General features: G+C 43.1%; 1 protein-coding gene across 1 annotated transcript; it reads left to right on the top strand.

The window, feature by feature from the left end:
- Positions 1-250: 250 nt before the first annotated feature.
- Positions 251-21902, top strand: LOC118370201 (anosmin-1-like). The gene is made up of 14 exons (XM_035755076.2): positions 251-531; positions 7819-7866; positions 13235-13294; positions 13609-13831; positions 14128-14312; positions 14479-14608; positions 15244-15455; positions 15921-16053; positions 17787-17918; positions 19005-19093; positions 19234-19405; positions 19657-19877; positions 20314-20455; positions 21232-21902. The coding sequence occupies exons 1-14, from the start codon at positions 334-336 to the stop codon at positions 21321-21323; spliced, it is 2037 nt and encodes a 678-aa protein (XP_035610969.1). The 5' UTR covers positions 251-333; the 3' UTR covers positions 21324-21902.
- Positions 21903-27116: the final 5214 nt, after the last annotated feature.

Below are 27116 nucleotides of genomic sequence, written 5' to 3'. Positions count from 1 at the left end.
CATTAAATATAATACTCGACCTGGTTTTATCGCGTGAGGTAGATTAGCCCTTACATTTAGATTGTAATTTTTGGAGGCTATTTGCCAGTCATAACTTCAAATATGTCAGCAATTAAACAACTAGACGGCAACGGTCCAAACTCATCACACACATCATGCCTGAGATCATTTGCGTTTTATGGTAGATGTCTTCCAATGGCAGGCTGAGCTCAGACCCTGGCTCCTCCCTTCGACATAGAAGTTTCCTCAGTTTCCCGGGCTGCATCCACAAACTGTCACAAACCCGTCCCGTTGCTAAGAGGGGAAACACACGCAGGAGAAAAGGCCTAGACCATGTCATTATTCAAAAGTCGAGGTGTATTTGCGAGTCTTTGTTGGTGGAGTATCTTGTTCTTGAGTGTCAATGCGAAGACGAAGAGGGAAGACGAGACCCGGTCGATGAACGACGTCTACCGAGGGAGATGTGCGTCCAGGTGCCTCAGCTTGCACAGCACGCGCATAGCGACGCTCTCCAAACAATCTCAGGTGGAGGTAAGGCCAAAACAAGCGGGCGAGCATGCTGCTGTCTTCATGGAATAAAGTAAAAGTTGGATCGAACGCAGGCGATCCGATTTGTTTCTACTGCATTAGATAATATTCCCTTTGCTTTTTATGCGCAAATGAATTAATAAACCAGAATGTGCTTGAAATATACCATCCCATTATTGATAAGAGAATGTTTGTTTTTCTTGTTTTGCTTTTGGTTTTGGTTTATTTATTTAGTTGATTATTAACTGATAACTGAAGTTTGGTTTTGGCCTCACAATAAGTGCTTTAGATTTGGTAAGTTTGCAAGCAAACTAGACACAATAAATGGAATGAGTTCAGTATCATGTTCTGACAGAGGAAACTGTCTGTACACTGTACTCCTCATTAGAACGTTCTCTTCACCATGTCCCATTTGTAAATCTGATTCTGCATTGAGAAGTGGAGCAACCTACTGGCTGATGGAGAGAGAGAAGCTTGTTATCCAAATTATGTCCATATCAAGCCCTTCACTACCCCTCCAGTCCCAAGCCTATGACACTGTGACTGGGCCACCCAGGTCACATGATCAAGTTCATGTTCTCCTCCTTGGATTTACAGATGACATCTGTAAATAGCCCACCTCATCCCCATATTGTTTTTGTTTTTTTTGCTCCTTTGCACCCCAGTATCTCTACTTGCAAGCTCATCTTCTGCACATCTATCATGCCAGTGTTTAATTGCTAAATTGTAATTACTTCGCCACTACGGCCTATTTATTGCCTTACCTCCCTAATCTTACCTCAAGTGCACACTCTGTATATAGATTTCTTTCTATTGTGTTATTGACTGTATATTTGTTTATTCCATGTGTAACTCTGTGTTGTTGTTTGTGTTGCACTGCTTTGCTTTATCTTGGCCAGGTCGCAGTTGCAAATGAGAACGTGTTCTCAACTAGCCTACCTGGTTAAATAAAAGTGAAATTAATCAAATCAAATAAAACAGACAGTACATGGAGATAACTAAGCCTTAGCAGTGAACATGCCCCGTTACTCACTATTCAGCCTCAGAATTCAGAAGGATGGTCCTATGAGAATACCCACTAGTATACTCCCATATAGTAGGCCTATATAGTTGACTGAATGAATTGCTCCATAGGGAATATGGAATGGTGAACTAGTGAGACACATGGCTATTAGCTATGGTTTATTATCATAGGACTGGAACTGCACTGACATCACATCATTAGCCACACTGTTAAGCACTTGTGACCTCTCTAAGGGTCAGGATATGACCTTTAACCTGTTTAATCACTACTTCCCCACGGATCATGTAGCAGGGTCAATGTTAGATTGCAAGGGCAGCCCATCTATTCCCTCTGCGATGGAATTCCTGTCATAGATCGTAGATCAAGTCTACCCGTTGTAGGAGTGGATAGGATACTATGTCATGTCAGCCTATAAAATGGATAATTCTTATTGCCAGACTTGGGTATAGCTACAGTACGCTTCAGCTATACGTTTTCATCAATTCGACACATAGTAATGGACAGGTGAACGTGACTAAAATGAAGCATATTGTTTGAAAGGTCTCTGCTGGAAGCAGCCATGGAAATAGATCTTGGTACAGATTGTTGAATCTATCGTAAGCTTTCCATATTGAAAAGTCCCTTTCTGAGATTTTTTTTAACATGACATAATCTATGTCAGACAGTGAATTCAAATCATGTTAATGCCACCATCAATCTGGATTATAGTTGATGGACAGGACCATTAGAGTCTGCTTTGAGGTGGTTCAAATTTAGGCTTGCATCCCAAATTAAACACATTCCCTATGTAGTGCACTACTTTTTACCAGGGCCCACAGGGCTCTGGTGAAAAGTAGTGCACTATATAAGAAATAGGGTGCAATTTAGGGTGTAGCCTTACCATTGATTTTCAGTCTTTCACATGTAATATTTCGGAAAACAATTGTCTGACTTGTGAGACTAGTTCTGATTTGCGTCAGAGGTCACATTGTGCTCCACTCATTTAGTCAAAGTGACATAACAAAATGTCCTTATCTTTTAAAATTTTGTTTTATTCCACATTTATCTGTTCTGACTTTCATGTACCTTGGGCTGCCATGGGAGCCTTCATAACATGGGTATGATGAATTGTATGAGTCCCAAATAGTATCCTATTCCCTTCACAGTGCACTACTTTTGACCAGAGCCCTATAGGCCCTGTTCAAAAGTAGTGCACTATAATGGAAATATGGTGCCATTTGGGATGCAGCCATTCATTGACCTGATAATGACAGGGAGGTCAGATGACTATCTGTCTTTAGCCTTGCCTGCACTGTACACATCTGTGTGAACGTGCCTTAGGAATGCTGAAAGGAGGCATGAGGACTGCAGATGTAGCCAGAGCAATAAATTGCAATGTCTGTACTGTGAGATGCCTAAGACTGCACTACAGGGAGACAAGACGGGCAGCTGATCATCTTCGCAGTGGCAGAGCACATGTAACAACACATGCACAGGATTGGTACATCTGAACATCACACCTCCGGGACAGGTACAGGATGGCAACAACTGCCAGAGTTACACAAGGAACGCACAATCCCTCCATCAGTGCTCAGACTGTCCGCAACAGGCTGAGAGAGTCTGAACTGAGGGCTTATAGGTCTGTTGTAAGGCAGGTCCTCACCAGACATCAACGGCAACAATGTCGCCTATGGGCACAAACCCACCATCGCTGGACCAGACAGGACTAGCAAAAAGTGTTCTTCACTGACGAGTCAGAGTTTTTGTCTCACCAGGTGTGATGGTCGGATTCGCGTTTATCGTCGAAGGAATGAGCGTTACACCGAGGCCTGTACTCTGGAGCGGGATCGATTTGGAGGTGGAGGGTCCGTCATGGTCTGGGGCGGTGTGTCACAGCATCATCGGACTGAGCTTGTTGTCATTGCAGGCAATCTCAACACTGTGCGTTACAGGGAAGACATCCTCCTCCATCATGTGCTACCCTTCCTGCAGGCTCATCCTGACATGACCCTCCAGCATGACAATGCCACCAGCCATACTGCTCGTTCTGTGAGTGATTTCCTTCAAGACAGGAATGTCAGTGTTCTGCCATGGCCAGCGAAGAACCCGGATCTCAATCCCATTGAGCACGTCTGGACTGGATCGGAGGGTGAGGGCTAGGGCCATTCCCCCCAGAAATGTCTGGGAACTTGCAGGTGCCTTGGTGGAAGAGTGGCGTAACATCTCACAGCAAGAACTGGCAGATCTGGTGCAGTCCATGAGGAGGAGATGCTCTGCAGTACTTAATGCATCTGGTGGCCACACCAGATACTGACTGTTACTTTTGATTTTGACCCCCCCTTTGTTCAGGGACATATTATTCCATTTCTGTTAGTCACATGTCTGTGGAAAATGTTAAGTTTATGTCTCAGTTGTTGAATCTTATGTTCATACAAATATTAACACATGTTAAGTTTGCTGAAAATAAACGCAGTTGACACTGAGAGGACATTTATTTTTTTGCCTAGTTTACTACTGACGGTCCTCGACTCTCTTCTCTCCCTAGTAATTACACTACTGACTGCCCTCTACTCTCTACTCTCCCTAGTAATTATACTACTGACTGTCCTCTACTCTCTACTCTCCCTAGTGATTATACTACTGACTGTCCTCTACTCTCCCTAGTAATTATACTACTGACTGTCCTCTACTCTCTTCTCCCCCTAGAACTTAAACTACTGACTGTCCTCTACTCTCTCTAGTAATTATACTACTGACTGTCCTCTACTCTCCCTAGTAATTACACTACTGACTGTCCTCTACTCTCTTCTCCTCCTAGTAATTATTCTACTGACTGTCCTCTACTCTCTTCTCCCCCCTAGTAATTACACTACTGACTGTCCTCTACTCTCCCCAGTAATTACACTACTGACTGTCCTCTCCTCTCTACTCTCCCCAGTAATTACACTACTGACTGTCCTCTACTCTCCCCAGTAAGTACACTACTGACTGTCCTCTCCTCTCTACTCTCCCCAGTAATTACACTACTGACTGTCCTCTATTCTCCCTAGTAATTACACTACTGACTGTCCTCTACTCTCTTCTCCTCCTAGTAATTATACTACTGACTGTCCTCTACTCTCTTCTCCCCCTAGTAATTACACTACTGACTGTCCTCTACTCTCCCCAGTAATTACACTACTGACTGTCCTCTCCTCTCTACTCTCCCTAGTAATTATACTACTGACTGTCCTCTACTCTCTTCTCCCCTAGTAATTATACTACTGACTGTCCTCTACTCTTCTCCCCCTAGTAATTATACTACTGACTGTTCCTCTACTCTCTTCTCCCCTAGTAATTATACTACTGACTGTCCTCTACTCTCTTCTCCCCTAGTAATTATACTACTGACTGTCCTCTACTCTCTTCTCCCCTAGTAATTATACTACTGACTGCCCTCTACTCTCTTCTCCCCCTAGTAATTACACTACTGACTGTCTTCTACTCTCTTCTCCCCCTAGTAATTATACTACTGACTGTCCTCTACTCTCTTCTCCCCCTAGTAATTATACTACTGACTGTCCTCTACTCTCTTCTCCCCCTAGTAATTATACTACTGACTGTCCTCTACTCTCTTCTCCCCTAGTAATTATACTACTGACTGCCCTCTACTCTCTTCTCTCCCTAGTAATTACACTACTGACTGCCCTCTACTCTCTTCTCTCCCTAGTAATTATACTACTGACTGTCCTCTACTCTCTACTCTCCCTAGTGATTATACTACTGACTGTCCTCTACTCTCCCTAGTAATTATACTACTGACTGTCCTCTACTCTCTTCTCCCCTAGAACTTAAACTACTGACTGTCCTCTACTCTCTCTAGTAATTATACTACTGACTGTCCTCTACTCTCCCTAGTAATTACACTACTGACTGTCCTCTACTCTCTTCTCCTCCTAGTAATTATTCTACTGACTGTCCTCTACTCTCTTCTCCCCCTAGTAATTACACTACTGACTGTCCTCTACTCTCCCCAGTAATTACACTACTGACTGTCCTCTCCTCTCTACTCTCCCCAGTAATTACACTACTGACTGTCCTCTACTCTCCCCAGTAAGTACACTACTGACTGTCCTCTCCTCTCTACTCTCCCCAGTAATTACACTACTGACTGTCCTCTACTCTCCCTAGTAATTACACTACTGACTGTCCTCTACTCTCTTCTCCTCCTAGTAATTATTCTACTGACTGTCCTCTACTCTCTTCTCCCCCTAGTAATTACACTACTGACTGTCCTCTACTCTCCCCAGTAATTACACTACTGACTGTCCTCTCCTCTCTACTCTCCCTAGTAATTATACTACTGACTGTCCTCTACTCTCTTCTCCCCCTAGTAATTATACTACTGACTGTCCTCTACTCTCTTCTCCCCCTAGTAATTATACTACTGACTGTCCTCTACTCTCTTCTCCCCCTAGTAATTATACTACTGACTGTCCTCTACTCTCTTCTCCCCCTAGTAATTATACTACTGACTGCCCTCTACTCTCTTCTCCCCCTAGTAATTATACTACTGACTGTCCTCTACTCTCTTCTCCCCCTAGTAATTATACTACTGACTGTCCTCTACTCTCTTCTCCCCCTAGTAATTATACTACTGACTGTCCTCTACTCTCTTCTCCCCCTAGTAATTATACTACTGACTGTCCTCTACTCTCTTCTCCCCCTAGTAATTATACTACTGACTGCCCTCTACTCTCTTCTCCCCCTAGTAATTACACTACTGACTGCCCTCTACTCTCTTCTCCCCCTAGTAATTAAACTACTGACTGTCCTCTACTCTCTACTCTCCCTAGTGATTATACTACTGACTGTCCTCTACTCTCCCTAGTAATTATACTACTGACTGTCCTCTACTCTCTTCTCCCCCTAGAACTTAAACTACTGACTGTCCTCTACTCTCTCTAGTAATTATACTACTGACTGTCCTCTACTCTCCCTAGTAATTACACTACTGACTGTCCTCTACTCTCTTCTCCTCCTAGTAATTATTCTACTGACTGTCCTCTACTCTCTTCTCCCCCTAGTAATTACACTACTGACTGTCCTCTACTCTCCCCAGTAATTACACTACTGACTGTCCTCTCCTCTCTACTCTCCCCAGTAATTACACTACTGACTGTCCTCTACTCTCCCCAGTAAGTACACTACTGACTGTCCTCTCCTCTCTACTCTCCCCAGTAATTACACTACTGACTGTCCTCTACTCTCCCTAGTAATTACACTACTGACTGTCCTCTACTCTCTTCTCCTCCTAGTAATTATTCTACTGACTGTCCTCTACTCTCTTCTCCCCCTAGTAATTACACTACTGACTGTCCTCTACTCTCCCCAGTAATTACACTACTGACTGTCCTCTCCTCTCTACTCTCCTAGTAATTATACTACTGACTGTCCTCTACTCTCTTCTCCCCTAGTAATTATACTACTGACTGTCCTCTACTCTCTTCTCCCCTAGTAATTATACTACTGACTGTTCCTCTACTCTCTTCTCCCTAGTAATTATACTACTGACTGTCCTCTACTCTCTTCTCCCCTAGTAATTATACTACTGACTGTCCTCTACTCTCTTCTCCCCTAGTAATTATACTACTGACTGCCCTCTACTCTCTTCTCCCCTAGTAATTACACTACTGACTGTCTTCTACTCTCTTCCCCCTAGTAATTTTACTACTGACTGTCCTCTACTCTCTTCTCCCCCTAGTAATTATACTACTGACTGTCCTCTACTCTCTTCTCCCCTAGTAATTATACTACTGACTGTCCTCTACTCTCTTCTCCCCTAGTAATTATACTACTGACTGCCCTCTACTCTCTTCTCTCCCTAGTAATTACACTACTGACTGCCCTCTACTCTCTTCTCCCCTAGTAATTATACTACTGACTGTCCTCTACTCTCTTCTCCCCTAGTAATTATACTACTGACTGTCCTCTACTCTCTTCTCCCCCTAGTAATTATACTACTGACTGTCCTCTACTCTCTTCTCCCCCTAGTAATTACACTACTGACTGTCCTCTACTCTCTTCTCCCCCTAGTAATTATACTACTGACTGCCCTCTACTCTCTTCTCCCCCTAGTAATTATACTACTGACTGCCCTCTACTCTCTTCTCCCCCTAGTAATTATACTACTGACTGTCCTCTACTCTCTTCTCCCCCTGGTAATTACACTACTGACTGTCCTACTCTCTTCTCCCCCCCTAGTAATTACACTACTGACTGTCAACTACTCTCTTCTTTCCTTTCAGAACAATGGATCCCTGGGCTGGTGTCAAAATCATAGACAGTGTGCCAAGGTAACGTACTGATGTTTACATGCATACCATACCTAACATGACGGAAATCGCACAAAACTGAATGATCTATTTTCAGAGAGGAAAAGCTCTCAGGGAAAGTCAGCAGCTGAACAAATAGCAGGATAAATCATTGTCATATTGGTTCTTACACAGTACTCTATGTACCATGCAATACCATACATCACTGTCAGCCAATATACTGCAGCTAGCTATGTACTGTTCCTCTGTAGATCATAGAGCCTACAAAATATATGATTACAACGTATAGCGACAGGTGCTTTAGATGGATGCTTGGCTGTTAAGCTCTTAGTCTCTCCACTTTGTATTTTCATCAAATACATTTCTGTATATCCCTTTCTGGAAGTCATAATTGTCTTTGGGTACAGAGGTCCACTCATTTTTGGTAATGAGGACAGTAACGTTCTCTAACAGCCCTTCAGTATACTATCCCCACAGTGTACAGAAGTGAAGCTGACATGTTGCCTTTGTGCTTTCTCTACAGGCTTCATTCAGTATATTGTAGTATACGCCAATAGAATGGTTGCACAGTTGTCATATCTCATCATGCAAACAGCAGTCAAACACCATTATGAACAATATTATCTCATATGTTTTTGATAAATTGAATAATGTTTTTTTCAATAACAATTTCACACTCGTAGCTATTTATTCTGAAGCCACATTCCTAATTAGTATTCGAATTGTCGTTGTGATTGTTTTGTTACTTTGTTTACTACAGTATAATACTCTGGTTAGTTGTGTGTTTGTGTCACCGTGTGGGAGAGAAGCACAACAACACGCATCTCTTTCTGAGACAGACAGACAGACAGACAGACAGACAGACAGACAGACAGACAGACAGACAGACAGACAGACAGAACCCAGGGTAGGCTCACAGCAGAAACACAGTCAGCCCGCCGCTGACCTCTCTTGGTGGATCCATGAAAACATTTGGCCAACTGCTCAGCAGATTTCTCCAGAACTCCAGAGAGAGCTTTCACTCAAACTTTAAACCAGGTCAATCCCTGTAGCATGATCACATCCTCCACACTAGGCCCAAACCGATGTGCTGTTTTTTTTTTGCTCTGTTTTTAATGGTGAAACTGAGCATATAATAAATAATACAATTATACATTTCAGCGCTCTCCTTGTTTTCTTGAGGAGTGATGATAATGCTATTTTATTCTCATTAAGAAAGTAATAATGATATTCTATTCTCGTTAAGAAAGAACACAGCCAATTAGAATCCTCTTCGTTGTGGAATGTTCATTACATGGTAGCTAATTGCCAAATTAAAGGCTCTGAAGTGGAGATGAAGAATCAATTTATTCTCACTAAGGAGATCTTAATGTCTCTGCGGTCTCACTTTAAAAGTAATCTTGCTTTGCTTTCAGTTACGTATCACCAATGGTTCAGTATAGCACCGGTACTCAACATTAGATTTGATTGGCTGCTCAAGGATTTCAGTCTGATTTAAGGTCTTCCTCAAATGCCACTGCCTACTATGTAATCTGTAGTTCCAACTCAACCACAAAATTGGAAGTCAGACCCTCATGTTTTGCAGTATTTGATTACAGGCGATGATATGTTTCGCTGCGTAAGCCATCGCATGTCTGCATTTGGTGATTGCTTGCAGCAGTGTTTACGGCTACCCTAAAAGTGCACCCACAACTTATCGGAGACAACAACAGTGATGCCATTTTTTAATGCCCTCAGTGATTACATCCAGTAGAGCTATGATAATGTCACAATAGTCTGATCATCCTGTACTTTGCCCATGCACACTCAGCATCACGTTGTCTCTATGGACCTCCCTGGTAATGATGAGTGACTGTTAATCTGCCTGTCACTATCTCGTCGAGGCAGGCAGTCAATTAAGGCTACTATAGATGATTACCATAGTCTGACACAATAGAGTCCGGTCACATCTTCATTCAAAGGCTTAGCAGGGGATGACAGGATCGCTTCAGTGCCTCATTTAGGAGAGCCGTGGACGGTTATAATTGCCATGCCATTACACCGGGCTGCCCGTCAGCCTCTCAGCTCTGCAGATATGAATGCTTAGTTGAAGTCATTATTTTTTTATCACCTCACGACAAGCCAAGGCTCTTTCAGATTGGCATTTAGGCAGCACTTGGGAGTCATTAGTGTACCAACTAACACTTACTGGTCTAGCAGTTGTGATGATGTGGCCCTAAGGACTACAAACAAGGATGAAATGGCACCCTATTCCATATATAGTGCACTACTTTTGACCAGAGCCCTATGCAGGCAATAGGGTGCCATTTCTAACAGACCACATCTTCTTCCTTCCACCACAGACATGACCATGTGAAATAATGAACAGTGTTAGCACTACAGAGAGCTGGCACAGGCTTGTCCTCTTGTGAAAGACTCTGGAACCCCCCCAAAGCCTGTTCAATTTGTAGAAACAGGAAGGGAGAGACAAAGGCAGGGTCTTTTTTTTCTCCAGGGAGGGTGTCATCTGGGCACGGTATCAAACACTGCTGTGTGCTACAGTACAGCCAGCGTGCATCCCAAACGGCACCCGTTTCCCTATTTAGTGCATTTATTTTGACCAGGGCCCATATGGCGCTGGTCAAAAGGAGTGCACTATATAGAGAACAGGGTACCGTTTGAGAAGCAGGCTCAGTCTTCACCACGCAAACAGAACAGCAGCGTTATGCACGGTCAGAAGTCACTGAGGCCATTATCTACTGTCGTTCAGAGAGGAAACGGTTCAGTCTTGTCCTACTGCATACTGAAATGGCCATGTGCACCCTGCTGGTGCTTTTCGTGTTTTCCCTGGTTCCTTTGTAAAACAGAGCAGGTTTTCCTGTGTTCAAAATTAAGAGTAAGCATTATTGACTTTCAAATGTCTATCAAATTTCTGCCATCAAGGGGTAATACTCCTTTGTCATTTTCCATCAGTGGAAGAGAGTCCTTAGGTGTTCTGTAAATTCCTAGGCATTCTATCAGTCCTAGAGCTCTGCTTTATTTGCGGTCGGTCGCTGGTGGAAAGGAATGCTTGGTTTGAGTTTGAAATGGGGCGGAAAACGAAGTGTAGCCGAGAGGCACAATAAGAACGAGGAGACGAGAGAGTCTGAGCGTCAGTTGGGATTAGAGGAAGAATCTCAAGTTGGAGACCAGAGAAGGGAGATAAGAGATGACAGGACGGGGACAGTCATAGTACAACATGGTACTAGGCTATGGCAGGGAGCCGAGGATCTAGACACTATTGGAGAGCTTTAGACATGCAGTACACTGTAGTATGGAGGGTCTGTAGGAGAGATAAAGCGAGGACAGGGTACTACAGGAGAGTAGAGGGGTAAGAGAGAGCGAGTTGAATGTATGAGCAATGTATGAGCATGTGTTAGTGAATGGGAAAGGGTACAATGTCAGCCTGTAGCAGTTTCAGGATGTTCCTTCCATACACGTAGCAGTGGGGCCTGGTGCGAGCTTGGCAGGGTCTCCGCATTTTCCCCACCATAAAGTGGGCACCTCAGCTGCATTTAAACGTGTGCCTCCTTCCTTCACGTTATTCAGAGTTTCCGACAACTACCAGCACTCTCCACCCCATTCCACCCCTCACACAATTACTCACACACACATACACACGCTCACACGCTCACACACACACACACACACACACACACACACACACACACACACACACACACACACACACACACACACACACACACACACACACACACACACACACACACACACACACACACACACACTTGCTCATGTTTTCACAGCAACTGAAGATAAATGTGTTTCCCACTCTCATTCCGACCAAAACGTTGCCCCAGGACAACTCCGATCTTCACGCCTTGAAAACCTTCAACAACCCATTACATGGTTGAGGTTTTCTCTAGAAGGTTGTAGGAGTGTATTGGACATGCTGTTATACTTGTGTCAAGGCATAAGTAAGTAAGAAATAATAACCATAAGCATACCAAGTTTATATACTGAACACAAATATAAACGCAACATGTAAAGTGTTGGTCCCATGTTTCATGAGCTGAAAAAGATCCCAGAGATTGCCAAGACAATCCATCCACCTGACAGGTGTGGTATATCAAGAAGCTGATTAAACAGCATGATAATTACAAAGGTACACCGTGTGCTGGGGACAATAAAAGGCCACTCTAAAATGTGCAGTTTTGTCACACAACACAATGCCACAGATGTCTCGAGTTTTGAGGGAGTGTACAATTGGCATGCTGACTGCAGGAATGTCCACCAGAGCTGTTTCCAGAGAATTGAATGTTGATTTCTCTACCGTAAGCCGCCCCCAGCGTCTTTTTAGAAAATTTGGCAGCACGTCCAACCGGCCTCACAACCACAGACCACGTGTAACAACGCCAGCCCAGGACCTCCACATCCGGCTTCTTCACCTGCGGGATCATCTGAGACCAGCCCCTCGGACAGCTGATGAAACTGAGGACTATTTCTGTCTGTAATAAAGCCCTTTTTGTGGGGAAAAACCTTTTCTGATTGGCTAGGCCTGGCTCCCAAGTGGGTGGGTCTATGCCCTACCATGCCCACCCATGGCTGCACCCCTTCTCAGTCATGTGAAATCTATAGATTAGGGCCTAATTTTTTTTGACTGATTGCCTCATATGAAATGTAACTCAGTAAAATCATTGAAATTGTTGCATGTTGCGTTTTATATTTGTGTTCAGCATAGTTAAACCTGGATATCAAATGGATATTGTTACTCTAATATGGTAACTTTCAAATGACCCTTAGAGCCACCAGCCTTACTGTAGATTGTGATGCAACATTCCCCACTGCCTTCCTCCATGGCCACCAACCACGGTGTTTCATTGCAGCATGAAATTGGAAATGTGAATATTCCCCTGGGCAGCCTATCCTGGGTTACTCATGCAGGAAGAGTGTCTCTCAGGGGACAAGGACAGCAGTACAGATTTTACAAGCCACTACAGGAAGCACATAGTTAATAACAAACACACTGTGGAAGAGTGGTTCTTTGATTTTCAAACATCCTATTTATTTCCCTTAAACTGATGTTCCCCAAATTAAATGTGGGTCCAGCAACCGACTGTCAAGTTCTTTAGCTGTTCTTTCCTCAAGAGAGTCAGGAACACCGACAAAGCCACAGATGTCAGATGCATACAAAGATTCCTCCCAATAAACCTCAAGCTGCTAAAGTTTGTGGTAACACTTTCTGCTGTTATATTGAGGGAGATTGAGGGCAGAAGAAGTATTCAAGTATTTGTTTTGAATACCGTGATGACGCGTTTTTAATTTATTAAGCTGCTTCAGAAATCTCCTGTGGTGGCATGGAAGGTGTAACAAGCCCTCACCTCCATCTCTGTTTCTCTCACCTTCAAAGTGCCTGGAACCTTGCAAGGCCTCCTGGGACCTGAAGAGCCAGTGTCGGGAGCTTTGTGAGGTACGATGACTTTAGACAGCCTCCCACTTCGTTAAGTTAGGGGGGAGGAACACGCTGAGGAGAGGCTTCGTGTTGAGAGGCTAAATTAGTAGAGTTCAGTTCAGATTCTCCTCCATAGACATTTTCTTGGCAAAAGTAATCTGACACAGGCCATATTTTACCTCAGTGCTTCTTCAATTTCCTTAATCAGTAAGTAATCAGAAACGGATCTTTTTCCTACAGTTTCTGTACAGTTCTTCTGCATGTTATTTTACTAGTAAAGCATCTATGCTTTCTAACACTCTCTCTCTCTTTCCCCCAATCCTCCACCCCAGCGCTCAATTCCCAAGAAGCACTGGGAGTGTGTGACGAGTTGTGAGTTCCTGCGCTCGGTGGTGGCAGTGAAGCAGGGTGACTGCCCTGCCCCTGAGAAGGCCAGCGGATTTGCGGCGGCGTGTGTGGAGGGATGCGAGGAGGACAGAGAGTGCTCTGCCCAGAAGAAGTGCTGTTCCAACGGCTGTGGGCACACCTGCCAACCTCCCAAGAACCTTAACAAAGGTACAGCAACCTCCAGTACACACAGTATGTTTCGTAAAATAGACGGGAAACTTCAGTACATACATTTTTTGTTGGTTGGTTAACCAATATATTATCTGCAACCAATTTGTCGGCCAATTCAAAGATGAGATTAAAAAAAAACTTTATCTTAGATAATTCACTGATGTCAGTGGAAGGTTTGATTCCCTGAGCTAACTATGTGAACAAAAAACGAATTGCTCTGGATAAGAACATCTGCCCAATGACTAAAATCGAATGATCACATGACCTTGAAACGACCCACTTCACCCTTCCAGGAGCCCCTCTGAAGCCCAGGAAGGAGCTGAGTTTTGAGGAGCTGAGGTCTGGCCAGATGGAGGTGAGCTGGTCCTCCCGATTCAACGTGTCGGCCGAGCCGGTCATCTACGTGGTCCAGAGGAGGTGGAACTACGGGATACAACCCAGTGAGGATGCTGCTACGCAGTGGGAGGTGGTAGCACAGGTTAGTCACCCTTTTTTGGGGGGATGCTCACTTATTAATACTGGATTTAGTTGATTATAAGGGGACAAATTCATGTAATCTACTTAGAGTTCACTGTGTGGCAATGTATTGATTGCTCGTGAAGTTAAACAACTCTCTGTCTCTCTCTCTCTCTGTCTCTCTCTAGACCACAGAGGAGAAAGCGCGGCTGGCTGACATCCGGGCAGGCCGGTGGTACCAGTTCAGAGTGGCAGCAGTGAATGTCCACGGGACCAGAGGGTTCACCACTCCCAGTCGCCACATCCACACCAAGAAAGGTGCGCGTGTGTGTTTGTTTGTGTGTCTGCTTGTGTGTGTGTGTGTGTGTGTGGGGGGGTGGGGGGGTGTGTGTGTGAGGCTGGCTTAAACAACCTGGGGTGATATTGCACTGGCTGTAATGAAGATGAATACAGACTAATTACATTGGCTTTTGGCCATTTCTGAAGTGCTTTATTGTGCTTAAGCCCCCTAGAGCTGTAATACCTTCCAGTCAATGTATGAATAGCTTTAATAGACAGTTACTAAAGCTTAATGTATTTGGCAGCTGTAATGTGCGGTGTGGGTTAGCTGTGCTGCATTTGTCAGTGAGAATGCCTCCATGATTGATTGACCTTTTTACTGCAGTGGGTTAAATCAGGGTCACACAGACTGATTTGTGGTACAAATCTACTTTGAAACTGAAGTATACACCTCACACACATGGTTATGGGCTTTATAAAAAGAAGACAAATGTACCATGTCAGATATAGAGTTTAAATGTATTACAGTTTGAGTTTGCATCCCAATGTTACACTTTATATACATCACAGAAGACTGAAATATAACAAAACGGTTTAACATAGAAACACCAGAAACACTACTGATGTCTACTTCAGACCAATGACACCTGATTGATTAATGATGTCGTCCCCAGACCCCTCCGGCCCCCCTGCCCCATCTGAGCTGAGGGTGTCCAACGTGACCTTTGGCCCTGGCGGGAGGGCGGTGTCGGTCCGGCTGCGCTGGTCCATCCCCTCAGACCTGGATGTCCCTGTACACCACTACAAGGTGTCCTGGAGCTGGGCCACAGGCAGCACTGGGGCCACAGCACCACCTAAGACAAAGAGGAGGAAGATGGTCAATGGGGTAAGTCGTAGAGTAAGGCCCCTACCTTGACATGTAGGGCCCATGTGGTAGGTCAGTCATACCAATAGAAATGGAATGATGTGGTCTGAGGGGCTTTGGTGGTCGAGTTCTAGAAACTAAAAGGGTTCTTCGGCTGTCCCCATAGGAGAGAACCCTTTTGGAACCCTTTTTCTACCCTGACATGTAGGCACTCATTAACATGGGACATTCCCTGGGACAATGTAGAGTGGAAGCCTGTTCTTTCTTTCCTCTTGATGGCATAAACCTTCCAATCGCATGGTGCTTAGTGCTTACACACCAAACCAAGCAATTGTATAGTTGTTGTCTGTTTTGGAAAATGAACATTTCCCAGCAAGTTATTGCTGTGGTTATTGGACCTACTTTGTACCTTTTGTTGTGTGGATGCAGAGGACACAGCACGGTCTTCCTGACCCCATAACCCCTCTGTCCTGTGTGTGTATCCAGGGGCAGAGCTATGTGGAGCTGGAGAGTCTGCGAGCTAAAAGGAGTTACAGTGTGGAGCTACAGGCCGTGTCCTACTGGGGACAGACCCCACTGAAGAGTCCCAAAGCCACCCTGCACTTCAACACACAACACAGTACGTCAACAACAGTCAAAGCTTATCAGCTGTCATTTGTTAAGGAACATTTTTGATAATTAGGCTCCCCAAATTCTGGGAACATTCTCAAAGTTCCCTGGTTTTTCTAGGAAATCCCAGTTGGAGGATTTACAGAATTTTGCAACTCTATTAAATATTTACCCAGTATATTGAGGTTGGAAGAGTGATATACTACATGACCAGTCACGAGTCATGACTGCAGTCTCATACCGTTTATCACGGTAATTAGGCTTCTCCAAGCTCTGATGCTGCTGATGGTCATTATTAGCCTACCAAACTGGCAAACTGCCTTGTACTCAGCATCAATGCAATTGTAATCAAAGATCTAATCAAACACTTCATGAGAGCCAATGAGCTCATATTGCGCAAAATTTCTATAGGCTATGCAATTGCGTGAGAAAACAGAGTGATGGCCTCTATTAAAAAGAGGAGGACCCCATCAGCTTTCTATAGGCTAGGCCTATTATATTTATTTCTCAACTTTCCTACAACAGGGGTATAGCCTTCCTTGCTGTCATGAAAATTAACCACGGGAAAAGCTTCCTCCATTTCCTGTTTAAATGCATAGATGGCATGTATTTGTTCCACTGCCCATGTTTGGAGACAGGTGCCTGATAATGGACCATTTTAAATCAAAACAAATTTCACACATATATTATTTAGTATATGTAAAGACAAGATTAAATTAAGAATAGTCTGATGGGTGACAATATTAGCCTATCACTTGTGAATTCTATATTATCACTTGTGAATGATGCCCAGCATAAGAAACAATGCCTTTTTTTGCGGCTTTTTCTAATCATAGTCGCACACATAGCTCATAGGCCTGTTTTGATAAGGTTTGTATTGGTGGAGTGGTGAATTTTACACCACTCCAGCCGAGGCTTGGCATTGTGCATGTTGATCTTAGGCTTGTGTGCGGCTGCTCGGCCATGGAAACCCATTTCATGGAGCTCCATACTAGCAGTTCTTGTGCTGACGTTGCTTCCAGACGCAGTTTGAAACTTGGTAGTCAGTGTTGCAACCGAGGACAGGCTATTTTTACGCGCTTCAGCACTCGGTGCTTCCATTCTGTGAGCTTATGTGGCCTTCTCTTCGTGGCTGAGCCGTTGTTGGTCCTAGATGTTTCCACTTCACAATAACTGCAATTACAGTTGGGCGGAAATTTGACGAACTGACTTATTGAAAAGGTGGCATCTTATGATGGTGCCACGTTGAAAGTCACTGAGCTCTTCAGTAAGGCCATTCTACTGCCAATGTTTGTCTATGGAGATTGCATGGCTGTGTGCTCGATTTCATACGTCTGTCAGCAACGGGTGGGGCTGACATAGCCAAATCCACTAATTTGAAGGAGTGTCCACATACTTTTGTATATACATTGGATGGTGCCCTCATTGATCATGTCCCAGCTGAAAAATTATCTGGGTATCTGGATTGACGGAAAAGGCCAATTGAGGACCTTTTTACTGAAGAGTGTGTTTGTTTCCTATGAATGTGTTTTGCATTTTGTGTATTGATGTGTATATTGATGTGAATATTGATGTGTATATTGGTGTGTATACAGGGCTGATCTGTGAAAGAGACCTTCGTCTCAGCATGACACCCTGTCAAAATGAGGGTAAAAAGAGAAAGCTATAGTGTTTTGGCATGTAGTGTATGTTTGCATCTGATCTGACATCGCTTTGTTCCCATTTTCATTGTTCCACAATCAGGGGAGGAGCAGAGGCCTGGCGCCCGCCCGGTCCCCATCTCCGAGGGCCTTATCCCTGATGTGTTGGATGTGGGCACCCCCTTCTACCAGGATGGCCAGCTGCAGGTCCGGGTCTACTGGCAGAGGAGCACAGGTATGCAGGGAGAAACCTAGACACAGCCACACACGCATGAATGAACACACTCATAGGCGCACACGCACGCACGCACGCACGCAAGCACACACACACATTGGATTTGGCCTTTGATAAGAACAGCAGTGCTGCTGAGGAAATAATCCTCTAACCACCACCTCCCTATCGTGATGTAAACAGAGAGATTATCGTAAATGTACAGGCTGCTTGTGGGTAATTAAACAAACAAAAGGCCGAAACAAAAGGCTGCTTTCTTACCAGCTGTTAAGATGCACAGAAGTACATCCTGAATCCTGTTCATGCAGGAACATGAGCACAGTAAGCTCGCATCGCTGACTCACTGGGCTACCCAGAGCACACACACTGGGCTAACCAGAGCACACACACTGGGCTACCCAGAGCACACACACTGGGCTACCCAGAGCACACACACTGGGCTACCCAGAGCACACACACTGGGCTACCCAGAGCACACACACTGGGCTACCCAGAGCACACACACTGGGCTAACCAGAGCACACACACTGGGCTACCCAGAGCACACACACTGGGCTACCCAGAGCACACACACTGGGCTACCCAGAGCACACACACTGGGCTACCCAGAGCACACACACTGGGCTACCCAGAGCACACACACTGGGCTACCCAGAGCACACACACTGGGCTAACCAGAGCACACACACTGGGCTACCCAGAGCACACACACTGGGCTACCCAGAGCACACACACTGGGTTACCCAGAGCACACACACTGGGCTACCCAGAGCACACACACTGGGCTACCCAGAGCGCACACACTGGGCTACCCAGAGCACACACACTGGGCTACCCAGAGCACACACACTGGGCTACCCAGAGCACCCACACTGGGCTACCCAGAGCACACACACTGGACTACCCAGAGCACACACACTGGGCTACACAAAGAGCCAACTGAGGAACAGCTTTTCTTACATTTTGCATCAAATAATCTGTTCTGTCTGAACAAGTTGAGCTTTATGTGCTTCGTCACCAGTGTTATGCGACAAATCGGCAGTTGATGATGAATGATTATTGATTTATACTACTTTCAATTTCTCTCAGATCCCACTGTAGTTCGTTATCGTGTCCAGTGGGTACCAGAGTACTGTGGACACAACCAGACCAAAGGAGTGGACAATATCATCACACAGGTAACCAGTTTCATTCAGCCATACAACCGATTTATGGTGAAACAAGTTATGGTGAAACTTCAAGGGTATCAATCTCTATTGGAGTTACAGTATAGGCTGCTCTCATCATATCTGTGTCCGCTGTCTTTAACCTCTTATAGGAGGGCTTTGCCAGCCTCCCCGGCCTGCTCTTCTCCTGTAAGTACAGAGTGAACCTCCAGCCACTGGGTACTAAGGGACGTGCCCAAGCAGAAACCACCTTTTTCTTTACCCCCTCCTGCGCCAGCATCAGGGCCAAGAGCCCCAAACACATAGCCTGTCCCGGCCAGGAAGGTGAGACACCACTGACCACCCAAAGACCACTTTGGACACTTTGTCATTGACCTAGTGACCCTTCAGTTCACATGTCCATTGGTGTACCTCTCTATGTTTGAGATTAACTACATTGAAGTCGGACTGAATCACTGATCTACATAACACCTTGCATCCTAAATGACTCGTCATTATGTGATCAAGATTTGCAATTCTGCGCATTGCTTTGCTCAAACTGGTCCCCTCAAACACTCTTTATGTTTGTCCCATAGGAACTCCTCCTCCGAAGGTGCTGTCCAAGGCAGAGAACCTGACCGCCTCCTTCATGGCCCACAAGGGTAACGTCACAGCTGTGTTTACATGGGAGGTGTCTGCGCCACTCCCACCCCGACAGCTCCACGGGTTCCAGGTCACATGGGCGGAAGTGACCTCAGCCAGTCGCCATAACAACCTTCCCAACAGCCTAATCTCACAGTCCCAGATACTACCACCAGTAAGTCCATCAGTATAAAACCAAATAGTGCTGTCCCACCAGGCACAGACGTCATTTCAGCGTCTTTTCCACGTTGGTTCAACATAATTTCATTGAAATGACGTGGAAACAATGTCGATTCAACCAGTGTCTCCCCAGTGGGGTACCACCATAACTGTAAACCCATATCAACTCAATGAATTAGCCCACCTTTATGCAACAAATCTGACCATTTGTCTCAGGAAATCAAAATTCCCATAAATATATTTTTTAAAATCCAAGTAATCAATTTTCACAAATTCCCATGATTTGTTGCAGTTTAAATAAGTAGTTTCACGGCAAGGGGGGGGGGGGTGTAGTAGAGTAAGGTGTCCAAAATATCCATGTAGGAAAAAGCCAACCAGCTCCCCCTTTTAACAGTTAATGAGCCACTGTATTGTTGTCTTCCCTCTGTCAGGAACGTAATGTCCTGGTAGTGTCAGGTCTGCAGCTAGCCACCCTCTACAGGCTGGAGATCCAGGTGATTGGAGCCGGAGGAGAGGGTCCTGCCACCACCAAGACTTTTTGCACTCCCGACATCTCACCAGTCCTGCAGCACAGTAAGATCATGGATTGGATTATCTTGCTCTTTTCCAGACGCTAAAAGAGATTTATGATGTTGCAGTCTGACTAGGGTTGCAAAAGGAGAGTATATTACTGGAAACTTTCAAAGTCTACCAGTAAACTACTATAATTTTGTAACTTTCAAGAAATGTATGGAATTTTACCATATGACATCTAGTGGCCTTTTGGGGTACTGCTGACTATCTCTGGCCCTCTGCGTGGCCTCATGTAAAATGTATTACAACAAATCCAATAAGATGATTTTAAAATAAATAAATGAATGACAAAGCTATAAAACTTTATTCTAAATATAACTTAGTAAATGGATGTGTTTAATGTAAGGATTTCAGCATGAACTATCCTTTCTATTTTTTACTCACTTACTTATTTGACTATATTTTTGCTGTAAATGTTTTGGGTACAAACTGGTTGTAGTTGTGACAAAAATACAATAGTTGGAGGAGTTGCAGAGTTCACTGAAAATAACGCCATTGTTGATTAGATGCTTTTTTCATTAATTAGGCTCTTTTCTCTTGAACCATGTGGTCTATCCACTAGAAACTCATGGACAATATGAACACAAATATAATAAATGTATACTTTATATATGAATAAAAATATGTTTTGGTTATTCAAGTATAAATCACTATGGTTTCCATAGATTATCTGTTAATTGCCATTATTACTGAAGAATCTAGTAACTTTTGTAAATTACCGGTAGCTTTGCAACCCTAACTCTGACCATATTGTTGACTTGTTTGTCCTATCTCAGGACCTAGACTCAGGAACCATCACCAGCACCAGCCCAACATAGAGGCACTGAGAGATCAGCTGACCAGAGCTGGCCAGACTGCACAGAACTAACCTCCCAGACTCAGGACACTAGAGGACAGCCACCAACAGAAGGGAGAAGGGTTCTCTTTCAGACTCTACTCAGTCATGCCTCTACTGTTGTATGTACACCCTACCAATCAAATAAATTGCTAACAAGTAGCCCACCAATAAACAGTTCACCCAACCCTTCAATGAGGAAATGCTTCTGAATGTTGCATGTGGATATGAGTCGTTATACAGTAGATTAATATTCCTTAGAGACCTTGGCTTTGCATGTAAAATCCTAGTGTTTCTGGCATGAAATGGTTTGTATTACAACCTCCCTTGCCTTCCCTCACTTGTCACTGTTAATTAATACATTTCTTATTTGACATTTTAATATGCTGAAGATGTCATTTTGTGCCCCCACTCATGTACTGTAAATGGTGTACATACAGTTAAGTCTATAATTTATTTATGTCTACAATGGTTTATTTGTATGTATTACTGTACACAGTTGTCTTTGTGTTACTTTTGACGGTGTATGTTCTTTCTAGTTCACCCTTTTGTAAACTGACATACCCTGTACAGAGATGTTTTAAGTCAAAGTAAATTCCATGTCAAAAAGCATTGTGTCTGTGCATATTTTTTACTGTATGGTTCAAAAGTCCATAGTTATAAACCAGAGAAAATGGACGATCATTGTGTTTCTATTGACATTATATATTTGTTGGTGTGCAAACAAAAGGTTAGCTGGGGACGTGTGGAAACAAACCCACACACCACCCGGCAATGCAGTCTGTCAGCGTTCTATACCCATGGTGCATGGCTTCACACTTGTTCCCATTAAACCCAACCAACTAGGTCTCTGTGTTTCTGCCTGTCTAACTACACTATGTGTGCACATGCACCTGAATGTGACTGCTATGGTTTCTCTCTATTTTACATCTTCGGGGTCCTTTACCTGTTTATTTTTTATCTTATGAGGGAGTTGTTGGTTCAAGCGTCGAAGCCATCCTTACTGATATGTTAATGCTGATTTAATTTGCTGTCCATCCACAGATTTAATGCGAGTAAAGTCTAACTATATAAAAAAAAAAAGAATGACAGCTGTGATGGATGCCGGAATTTACGGTAAAATTGTAATAATGCCGACAGATCATTTGTTCGTTCGACATGGTGGGATCTTTTTGTTTCGGTAAAATGTATTATACGACAAATGGTGGTGGAAACGCCTTTAATGCGCAATTAATGATAAAATAGCCATCATATGAAAGTAAACTTGTGGTCCTGCCACTACTATTCGGGAAACCTGGCAGTTTAAATTAAGCTAAAGATTAAATTGATAATGAATGTTCAATGTTTCTAATTTCAATAGCTCCTTGGTCATGTGACCTACTGACCGCAAACAAGGTTCAGAATGTCCAGACTACCCTTATTTGGTCAGTGGACTATATTTATTCAATGTTCCTGGATCTAATACATATTAGCATTTTACATACATTCATAAGTGTAATCATTGTTTATGACATACTGTGAAAAACTCTTGGCTGCTGGCTCTGTCACTTTCAGACATGTGCAGAGCAGACTGAAAGGGGAAGGGTAGCTCTTGACTTGAACCACAGGTGTTCTTTGTAAAGAGAGAGTAATCCTAAAGGCACAGACACACCCCTTGACTTTCAATTGGCACCCTTGACTTGTATGTATTCTCTCCTGATTGGTCTCTGTGGTGCTTAGTCAATGAGAACTCTGTTGCCGGCCCCATCATAACGTTTTTACACAATCTGGCAGTCTGACTAAAGTGCCAGAGGTAGGAGGAGAAACATCCTCCTTTGTATTTATGGGAACAAATATTTCCTAACACTTCAGATCCTATTCTTGGACAGTTAGAAGACACAATGCGTCAATGCAAAAGAAAAAAGACTAATTACTGTCCATGAGTAACCTCAACCCTGTGGGTCTGTGGGTGTTTGGGCCAATAAAGTGCCAACTCAATTCTACCACTGACTAGTCTCTCATGCCCCTATGAATGGGGGTACAGGGCAATAGTTTCTAATCTAAACCAGCCCTTTTTTACTGGAGTACACTGACCCCTAATTGGGACTCTTTTCTTGACACACTTTAATACACTTTGGTGCTTACAATTCATTCTCTATTGTCATAGACTTGGTGGGCACTGTCATCTGTGACCTTTGTGATATGACTTTCTTTAAGCACGTACTGATGAACCTGTCACTTAATATTTTTTTTCTTAAAGTCTACAAACATTACATTTATTCACTCTGTGATAGGGTTGGATCCAATATGCTACTTGTATTATTCTCCTGTAAATGGTTCAGTGCCTATAATTTAGGCTGTGTAGAATGGGGCATAAAGGAAATGACCTCTACTAGATTATAGTGATAAGGAAATCAGCATACAGTTTTGGCATGTGTATTCGTTTGCCTATAACTAATCAGAATTCCATTATGTTTACATAAAAAAAGAGAATACTTCAAAATGAGAAGATCCTGCCATGGAAAAGACGACGGGGTGGAAAGGAGGGGAAATAACTCCCACCATGCAGCAGGACACCTTCAGCTGCGGGGTCTTTGTATTGCAGGTTTGATAGTTATGTTTTCAATTATGAATGGTTAGCTGTTATATGGCAATTAGGTCAAAAACTCTATTTTATTTGTTGGTGTAGATGGCCAAGGAAGTTGGACAGAACCTGTCAAATTAATACAGAACCTTCACAAAAACACATGGAGCAACTTCGAAAAGAAATGGCTGAGGATATACTAAAAATGTCTGGTATGTAATGACATTTCATTCAAAGTAAATGTAAATTCTTATTTAGTTGTGTGGAACAGCCATATGTTCAGTTCATGCCTATGATGTCAGAGTTCAACAAAGCCAACAACTGCTTCATATGTGCCACTGATAAAGAACCTGGATGAGGCCCAAAGACTGACTGGGTTAGTAACTTTATTTAACATGTTTATAATCTTTTGACAACAGTGACGGCATGTAAGACAATTTATGATATAACACAATGGATGGCTAATTCACCGTACCGCATTAATATTTGATATTATTTATAACGTGTTGTGCTTTGTTTTGTTTCAGATTGAATGTCTTGCATGCCAACGGTGGTTCCATGTGCTGTGCCTAGGAATTTTTTAATGAAGACAAACGAGCTCAACAGAGTGAAGAACACAAATGGGAAGGGCAGTCTTTGTTGTTGTAAATGTATGCTATACCCCATCCACGCTGAACAGGGTCTGAAATGTACATCAACCAGGGATAAAGAGGAAGTTAACACTGAAATGTTTTGTACTTATTTGATGTAAAGTGTCTGTTGACATGTTGGAAAAGATTAAAGGTCTACAATTTCTGTTTAATTTGTCAATATTCCATTTTTATTCATTGATTTTATGGCCACCGTTACTGTGGTTCCATGTTCAGTATATGTATTGACCAGCAAACCCACTGCAGCCTACCTCACAAGCTCACTCTCCATCCCTGCTTTGGACAATTAATTATATGACTCTCGTACTTTGCCCTTTTCCTTTATGGTTGATATTAACGATGAAAGGACATATTATCTGTCTCTTTCCTATTGTGTACCGCTGTTAAATACTGCGTCAAAATAAAAAAACTGGGAAAATAAGTACTTTGAACTACCAATTATTATAGATAAATATTGAAGAAAAGGGTAAACACAATACTGGACGGAACCCCCTGATTGTCAAACTAATATTAATGTACAACAATATAGAAGATACATGACTAGAGGTTACGCAGTATGGGTGTATATTCACTGCATGCTACTTAAGTGTGTAATTGACATGACTAGGAGCTATTAAAATGTAAAACTATGAAAAATGTATGTTACACTGAGTGATTTTACAGTGCACAAACAAGAGTGTGCAATATATAAGGTTAGTCCATGGACATTCTGAAGTTTGTTTTGACCAAAGAGCTATTGAAATTGTTAAGTTAGAAAAATTCATGTAAAATCTTGTGAGATGAGAATGGACAAACTAAAAGGTGTGCAATATGTAGGCCCACTGGCGGTACATTCTGAACCTTGTTTGAGTCAAGTAGGTCACATGACCAAGGAGCTATTGAAATTAGAAATGTAAAAATGTGTCAGATGAAAATAGACAAACTAAAGCGTGCGCAGTATAGAAGGGTAGTCAGTGGGCATTCTGAACCTTGTTTGAGTCAAGTAGGTCACATGACCAAGGAGCTATTGAAATTCGAATACAAAAAAGTTTGTACTTTGTTTACACTGCCTAACTAATTGAAACAGGAATACAAAATGCTGTTCACATTTCCACATGTTTATTAGCTTTGGAATGCGAATTAATGTCCAAATCGTGAAAATAAGACCTGTGCAATGTTGTGCGCAATTTTTTCCAACATTGTGACACTTATTTGGAGTCTGTGGCTCAGTTTGAAAGCGCGATTGTTGATTTAAAAATATATCTAATAATAATAAAAATAAAAATGAATGTATAATAACACGTTTGAAAGCGCGAATATCCGTCGAATATCTCATTTGAAACTGTGTTTACCTCGGTATAAATAATAATGAACTTCACAGGGTGGTGAAAGTGCATTGTATGAGCTTGATGCTCCTTTCCAATACATGTCGAGGGTCTTATTCTGGTGACATGATGATCGACGCTTGATAAACGTTTTGTCAAATAAAAACATTCTCGCTCTTATCCATAATCTCTTCGTGTAGCGCCTATCCGCACTGTATCTGCGAGCTGTTGGCTACATCGCACGTGTCAAAATCAGAGTAGGCACATTTGCTATTTAACTCAACAACGTTAGTGACAAAACTATCCGTAGAGTTGAAATGCGATGGAAACACATTTACATTTACATTTAAGTCATTTAGCAGACGCTCTTATCCAGAGCGACTTACAAATTGGTGCACACTAGATTTCTATTTGGTACATGAAAACTAAAGCTAGAGTACATTTTGTGTGCACTATGTCATCACGCACTGTTTTTTCTATCTGCAACAAGTCAGTTTGATGGAAACAACTGGTGGGAAAATGCTATATTTTCTTCATGCAGATATGAGAATATTCCCATGAAAATCTGTCTCCAATTGGATGGAAACCTAGTTCATGCAGGCAGTGGCGGCTCCTCAGAGGAGGAAGGGGAGGACAATCCTCAGTGAATTTCATAAATATAAAAATGCAAAAACATGAAAAAATGTATAATTTTTCGATAAAACTATACTAAATATATTCAAGTCGCAAAATAATAGATTAAAACATACTGTTTTGCAATGAAGGTCTACAGTAGCCCAAACAGCACTCTGTAGGGTAGCACCATTGTGTAGCCAGAGGAAAGTTAGCTTCCGTCCTCCTCTTGATACATTGACTTCAATACAAAACCTAGGAGGCTCATGGTCCTCACCCCTTTCCATAGACACAGTAATTATGACAACTTCCGGAGGATGTCCTCCAACCCATCAGAGCTCTTGGAGCATGAACTGACATGTTGTTCACCCAATCAAAGGATCAGATAATTAATTTACATTTTACATTTTACATTTAAGTCATTTAGCAGACGCTCTTATCCAGAGCGACTTACAAATTGGTGCATTCACCTTGTGACATCCAGTGGAACAGTCACTTTACAATAGTGCATCTAAATCTTAAAGGGGGGTGAGAAGGATTACTTATCCTATCCTAGGTATTCCTTAAAGAGGTGGGGTTTCAGGTGTCTCCGGAAGGTGGTGATTGACTCCGCTGTCCTGGCGTCGTGAGGGAGTTTGTTCCACCATTGGGGGGCCAGAGCAGCGAACAGTTTTGACTGGGCTGAGTGGGAACTGTA

The sequence above is a fragment of the Oncorhynchus keta genome, chromosome 37, assembly GCF_023373465.1.
Source record: "Oncorhynchus keta strain PuntledgeMale-10-30-2019 chromosome 37, Oket_V2, whole genome shotgun sequence".
NCBI lineage: Eukaryota > Metazoa > Chordata > Actinopteri > Salmoniformes > Salmonidae > Oncorhynchus > Oncorhynchus keta.
This window is presented reverse-complemented; position numbering and strand designations above follow the sequence as displayed.

Coding starts and splice junctions, on each gene's coding strand:
- LOC118370201 (XM_035755076.2), top strand. CDS start 334: ATGTCATTATTCAAAAGTCGAGGTGTATTTGCGAGTCTTTGTTGGTGG. Junction 532..7,818: donor CCAAACAATCTCAGGTGGAG/GTAAGGCCAAAA, acceptor CTTTCCTTTCAG/AACAATGGATCCCTGGGCTG. Junction 13,832..14,127: donor TCCCAAGAACCTTAACAAAG/GTACAGCAACCT, acceptor TCACCCTTCCAG/GAGCCCCTCTGAAGCCCAGG.